We start from the raw sequence: 6,975 nt of genomic DNA, 5'->3' as shown, positions 1-6,975 counted from the left end.
TCCCCTTCTCCCGTTTTAGCCTTTGGGAATGCAGGAGTTTGGAGCTTCTGTTCGAGGGACACAGCTCACAATCCTGCTTCAGTCAAGCTACCTGAACACCAGCACTCCCTTTAACAGGTCTGACGTTCCAGTCCAACGACTCTTCTGTCTGTCCTAACTAGTTTATGGAAATATGAGCCTAAATTTTATCAATGATTTGATATAATTAAAAGTGCTATCGCTTCTCGGCCTTTTGGCTAAGATCAAGTGTAAAAGTGCTGTGGACATTCTTGGCTCTTAACGTAACAGTTTTTGAGGGTCGTACATCCTCATTTCAACACTAGCTTTCCTGGATCACATAAAGTGCAAGGCAGAAGAGGATTTTGACAGGCACACTTTGAGGGAATGTGCCCATGCCCTACATCTCGTATAACCTGTGGGGAAAGAATTCCCAGGCTGCGAACCAACTCCCCAGCCCCTCTACCCTAAAACCTTCATTAGATAAAAAAGCGGGTGCAAATGTACTGTAGTTCAGTTAGTAGACTGCTTGCCTAGCCTACACAAAGCTTGGGTTCAAGCCATGTCAGCAGGAAAACTGGGCGTGGTGGCACACAACTGTAATCCCAGCACTAGGCAGGTGACAAACGGGATCATCAGAAGTTCATGGTCATCTTTATGTACTGAGGCAGAGGTCAGCCTGTACTACAAAAAAAAAAAAAAAAAACCTGCCTCAAACCGAAAGAAGCGAATGAGAAGTGAGGCAGATAGGGAGTTCAGGGCGCAGTCTGGGCCTGCCCATCCTTAGGACCATTCCAGGAGGGAGTGGGGGCGGTATCTGGGTTGCATAGCAACACAGGCTCCTGCTGCCGGATGTCTCTTTACCACCCCCAATGCCCCCGGCATTGGATCCCGCGGTCACTGGCTGGAGGTCTGACTGATTCTGGCCCCACCCTTTTTCCCTCCCCGCCTTACCCAGGCTCGGCGCCGGTCTGATCTGGCGCGGGTCTGGGAAGATGTCTGGGCGCCCACTGCAACCCCAGCCTGTCTGAGACTTCCTAGCCATCCACGCCCCCAACCCGGCCTAACTAGCTCTTCGCTAAGACTTCCCATCTTAGTGTTCTGCGTGGGAGACACGAGAGAGGCGTGAAGCGAAAGCTTTGGGCTCAGGCTAGGCTCGCAGTCCCAGGCTGCTCCATTTAGTCTCTTGGAGCTCGTGGAGCGCCCACTGACTGCGCATGGATCGCGGCTAGCTTGCCAGCTCCTAGAACGGCTCGTGGCCCAAAGCTGGGACTCTGTAATTATCTGTTAACCAGATGCATCCCTGTGTGCTTATGAAGTGAAAATGAACCAGTGTTTCTGTGCAGACTTCTTAGGATGTGATTGCACAAAGCCCTCGCCGCTAAAATCTTCTTTATAATAAAGCGCATTTTAATCATTTTACACACACACACACAAACACACACACACACACACACACACACACACACCTCTTCACGAAGTGGTTTCCACTATTGTGACTTTCTTCCTGGGAGTATACTTTTGGATGGGTCTGCAAGTGCTTTCTGCCGCACTTGACCCTGATGTCATTATTGTGAATATGCAGTAACACACACTTGCTTGGATGAACTTTGGTAGTAATCGCTCCTGACAGCTCAGAGTCTGGAACCCTGGCAGAGCTGCCAACATTGCCGCCTACTGGTTAGGCTGGCTCCATGTCACACACACCCCCTCCCCAGTCTAAGTCTCAAGGCCTCCAGACCCCTAAACTCCAGGTCTAGAATTCTATCCACGTGGGTAAGGATGGATGCGAGACCCGCAGAACCTCCCTGGCTGGGATCCTGCTTTCCCTAACTTTGAGATCTTATCCCGCCAGGCTCTGGACCCACACTGACTTAAAACACAACAGAAGCCGCTCTCCGACTTCTGTTTGTGCGCCCCGCCCCCGTCAGTCTCCTCCCGCCCCTCCGAGCTGCGCATGCGCCGCCCCGCGAGCGTGTTTTTATAAAAGTCCGGTTCGGGCCAGAAACTTCAATTTTGTTGCCTGGTGCAGCAGGTAGCAGTGACCCTCTGAGGCGTTTGGTGCTCCGGTAGCTACCAGGGCTGGAGAGCGAGCATTGCCATGGAAGTAAGTCCACTTGCATCCTACTTTGTAGTAAACGTGCAAACGTGAGAACTTAGAGCGCAGCCCCTCTTGGAGCGGCTTGGAGCGACTAGAACCTTAAGGGGTGTCAGAGTCACAAAGAAGGGGAGCGGGAACTTAATTTTTTTAATGTATGTGAGCATAGCTATAGGGGGAGGAAGATAGGAATATTTTTCTCATTAAGTTAAGGGGGACAGGTTCAGATGGAGCTTTCCTGAGGTTGCTCTTGTCTCTCTCCCCCTTGAGTCCCGCGGCGCGCGCTGGCTTGCACGCTGCTTGCAAACGTCCCAATTCTTTTTGAACACAGGAGGAGAAGGGCTTGCCCTCAGCCTCAGGACTCAGACCATCGTCTGGTCCCTCTGGGAACAGGGGTTTCTTTGAGTTTCTTACATTGTGTGAATTTAGAGACTTTAGTCGGCACGCGTAGGCACAACATCCTGGGTTAGCTTCGAACCGAAGCGTCTTGGAGCTGTTCTTGGAGTTAGGAGTGCGCTTCTGAAATTCCATGCTGTAGACTGAGGAGTGCCCGTTGTCGGCGGGAAAACTGAGCTAGCCTGCAGCATCGCTAGCCTAGGGGATCACAAACTGCGGCAGCCGTGGAGAGGTGACCGATCGTGGCCGCTTTGGGATGGAGTAGCAGCCGCTTTGAGCGCTTTGCTGGAGTCTGACCCGCCTCTTCTCCGAAGTGGCATACGAGCCTCCCGAGGTCTTAGTTCCCTTTAAGATCGTTCATGAGAAAGGGTCCTAAGTCTGTACCGAGAAGCTGCTGGGCAGGAGGTGTGCCAGGCTTGACCGCGGTTGGGGACAGGAGGGCGTGTTGGGACCGCACCTGGGTTGTGCCGGGTCGCCGCAGGGATGAACAGGTGCAAACTTGGAGACAGTTTGACTGAGCCCCAGTGTTTAACCGTCGGTGGTTTCCTGAGCCTTTTGAAACCCCCTCGCTTAGGGAGGGTTTTGTTGTTTGGTGATTTTTTTTTTCGTTTCCTCCGGCGGCGCGCAATTCAAAGGCGCTCACGCTGGAGCCGCCCAATCTGTCGCTCGCACCCGGAGGGACGATCCTGGCGCGCAGCCAGGAGGAACCCCTGGAACCGCTGCGGGTTGGTCGCAGGCCTGGGTGTGGTGGGCGACGGTGCCAGCCCCGAGGTGGGTGATTCGGACTTCAGGGTGTGCATGGTCTGGACCCCTCCAGCTGTCTACCTCGGACCCCAGTAGCTAACTGGGTCGCTGCAGGATGGGAAGCGACCGGAAAAGTGAGGAAGTGAAACTTGGGGCGAAAAACCACGGGGTGCAGACCCCGTGACTTTCCCCACCCAGGACAGTGTGACTCTAACGTCCCAGATACACCCAGTGATAAACATGGGGTTAGCAAGAGAGACCCACCTTCCAGAGAAGCGCCGGGTGTGGGATGTAGTAGGAGAGTGCTGTTTGCTCATCTCTAACACTCTGATGACCCTAAACCCCCAAAGACCTTCGCATTATCCCGCTTTCTTCACTAAGTATGACTTGAAATGTAATGGTTTGTGTTAGACAGGCGTGAGAAAAAAAACAAGGTTTTGCGCCTAAAAAGCTGAGTATTTGAGGGACCCCCGCCCCCCACGGTCATGCTCCGTTTTTCTTTCTTTCTTTGGCTAATCCTCATGCAGAAATTTAATCCCACCTCCTTTAACACAGACTATAGCTCCACGCCCCTAGCTCCCACCGCACACCGCTTTGAGAGTGACTTCTTTGTGTGAATGGAGGATTTGTTTGTTTTGTTTGTTTGCTCGTGGGTTTTTGTTTGGGTGTTTGTTTATGGTTGGGGGGGTTGGGGCTTTACTTTTTTTCCTCGGGTTTTTTTTTTTTTTCTTCTTCTTTCCTCCCTTGGGCAGGGCAGGAGAGCTATCCAAGACTAGGGTGTGAAGTCCTTAGAATCTCAAGGTCCTTTTGTTCTAAGCAAAGACTCTCCTAATTGGTTCCACTAAAGACGGGGATATAACAAAGTGACTGGAGGAAGATGGAGAACAGCATTGGCTGCAGGGTTCTGCATTCTCCCTGGACCTTAGCCAGCCCTTTGGAGTTTCCTGGGAAAGGTTGGGTTAAAACCTGCAATCAATACTAGCTTTAGGCAGCAGAAACACTTAAAACTTGGGAAAGGTTTGTCCATCTTGGAGTAACGCGCCTGTCCCTGTTTCTTTTGCAGATATACACTTCGGATAACTACTCCGAAGAAGTAGGGTCTGGAGACTATGACTCCAACAAGGAACCCTGCTTCCGGGATGAAAACGAAAACTTCAACAGGATCTTCCTGCCCACCATCTATTTTATTATCTTCTTGACTGGCATAGTGGGCAATGGGTTGGTAATCCTGGTCATGGGTTACCAGAAGAAGCTGAGGAGCATGACAGACAAGTACCGGCTGCACCTGTCCGTGGCTGACCTCCTCTTTGTCATCACACTCCCCTTCTGGGCAGTGGACGCCATGGCTGACTGGTACTTTGGGAAATTTTTATGTAAGGCTGTGCATATCATCTACACCGTCAACCTTTACAGCAGTGTTCTCATCCTGGCCTTCATCAGCCTGGACCGCTACCTTGCCATTGTCCACGCCACCAACAGCCAGAGGCCGAGGAAGCTGCTGGCTGAAAAGGCCGTCTATGTGGGTGTCTGGATCCCCGCCCTCCTCCTGACTATCCCTGACATCATCTTCGCCGATGTCAGCCAGGGGGACGGCAGGTACATCTGTGACCGCCTTTACCCCGACAGCCTGTGGATGGTGGTGTTCCAGTTCCAGCACATCATGGTGGGTCTCATCCTGCCGGGCATCGTCATCCTGTCCTGTTACTGCATCATCATCTCCAAGCTGTCACACTCCAAGGGCCACCAGAAGCGCAAGGCCCTCAAGACTACGGTCATCCTTATCCTGGCTTTCTTTGCCTGCTGGCTACCGTATTACGTGGGGATCAGCATCGATTCCTTCATCCTTTTGGAGGTCATCAAGCAAGGATGTGAGTTCGAGAGCGTCGTGCACAAGTGGATCTCCATCACGGAGGCCCTCGCCTTCTTCCACTGTTGCCTGAACCCCATCCTCTACGCCTTCCTCGGGGCCAAATTCAAGAGCTCCGCGCAGCATGCACTCAATTCCATGAGCAGAGGCTCCAGCCTCAAGATCCTTTCCAAAGGGAAACGGGGTGGACACTCTTCCGTCTCCACAGAGTCAGAATCCTCAAGTTTTCACTCCAGCTAACACTTACGCAAAGACATATATAATATATATATATATATGACAAAGAACTTTTTTTATGTTACACATTTCCCAGATATAAAAGACTGACCAATCTTGTACAGTTTTTTTTATTGACTGTTGGAGTTTATGTTTCTCTAGTTTTTGTGTGTGTGTGTGTGTGTGAGGTTTGACTTAATTTATATAAATATTGGTTTTTTTCTGTTGTTTGTCTGTTTCACGTGAATGAGTGTCTAGGCAGGACCTGTGGCCAAGTTCTTAGTCGCTGTGTGTCTGTGTGTAGGACTGTAGAGCTGTAGAGGAAGGAACTGAACGCTCCAGAATGTGTGGTAAATCGGATAAAGCTAGAAGTGACCCTCAGCTGTCGCTGCATAATCTCTTCGCCCCGCCCACCCCGTTCCTGAATTGTTTGGTTGTGCTGTGTGGTTTCTCTGTAGAAGATGGCACTTAAAACCAAAGCCTGAAATGGTATAGAAATGCTGGGTTTTTTCTTTCAGTTTTCAAGGGTGGATTGATTTCAGTACCTACAAATGTACAGTCTTGTATTATGTTGTTAATAAAAGTTAATGGTAAACTTGCTTGGTGGCGTGCTGTGTTGTCATTGCTGCTGGCTAACCGTAGTAATGCGTTTGGGGAAGTTGAGCAGTGTACACATTTATGGCCTACCAGAGACGCTCCTGGATGTGTCTATGTGGGCTCACATACGTGCACATGCACTATGCATTTGGTGGTCAAGTCCAGATGTTCCTCGGGTCCTGCCACACCTTGGCTTGGCTTGGTTTGGTTTGGTTTGGTTTAGTTTGGTTTGGTTTGGTTTGGAGACAGGGTCTCTCATTGGCCCAGAACTGGATTAAGTACGTAAGGCTGGCTAGCTAACAAGCCCCAGGGATCCAGCTGTCTTCCTCTCCAGAGCAGGGATTAAGGCATGCACTGGGATGCTCAACTTTTTACTAGCATTTTGGGAATCAGACTTAAGTTCCCATGCTTCCAAGAGCAAGCACTCTATGAACTGAGCATCTCCCCCACCCCCCAACCCCCACCCCTGTCTTAAGTACTGTATATTTACTTAAGCTTCACATTAACAGCCATACTTTCTGCTTCTACTGTTAAGGGAGCCCCAGGAGCAGAAAGCTTAAGTGACTGGGTCTAAGATGAGGGGACAACAGCAGCCAGTATTTCAAAGCCTGCGTCAAGAAGTTGAAGTCCTTAACACTTTCAACTCATGGGCGCTGAGGCATTCCCATGGAGGAGGACGGGTCTCTCGGAAAGATGTCTGTGCGTAAACCAGGAGACACATAAGCGACAGTGTTCGCATTTCGCTGCATCTGTTGCATCTAGAGGGGAGTCAGGCTAGGTGCTGGGTATCAGTCATCCAATGTAGATGGCATCACCCACCCCACCCCCCTTTTACCAAGGTGGGACCTGAGACTCAGAAGCTCGTGATAACGTTTATTTTCCAGTGTACACAACCCAAACTTGACACTGTTTATCCCATCTTACCCGGTATTGCCTCCCCCTACCCGCCAAGAACACCTGGTCAAGATGCCGCTGCCAACTTAGCTGTTACTGGACACCAGGTCAAAAGTGAATGTTTTCTTCATAAAATTAGCCATGCCCAAAATACTCTCCTTGCACT

General features: G+C 50.7%; 1 protein-coding gene across 1 annotated transcript; it reads left to right on the top strand.

The window, feature by feature from the left end:
- The first annotated feature begins 2,023 nt into the window (after positions 1-2,023).
- Cxcr4 (C-X-C motif chemokine receptor 4) lies at positions 2,024-5,917 on the top strand. Its single transcript, NM_022205.3, is given in 2 exon segments — positions 2,024-2,104; positions 4,299-5,917. Coding segments are annotated over 2 exon segments (1,050 nt in total). The 5' UTR covers positions 2,024-2,098; the 3' UTR covers positions 5,343-5,917.
- Positions 5,918-6,975: the final 1,058 nt, after the last annotated feature.

This window comes from Rattus norvegicus, chromosome 13, assembly GCF_021556685.1.
Source record: "Rattus norvegicus strain SHRSP/BbbUtx chromosome 13, alternate assembly SHRSP_T2T, whole genome shotgun sequence".
Classification (NCBI taxonomy): domain Eukaryota; kingdom Metazoa; phylum Chordata; class Mammalia; order Rodentia; family Muridae; genus Rattus; species Rattus norvegicus.
The sequence above is the reverse complement of the archived record's forward strand: the minus strand, read 5'-3'. Positions and strand labels throughout refer to the sequence as shown.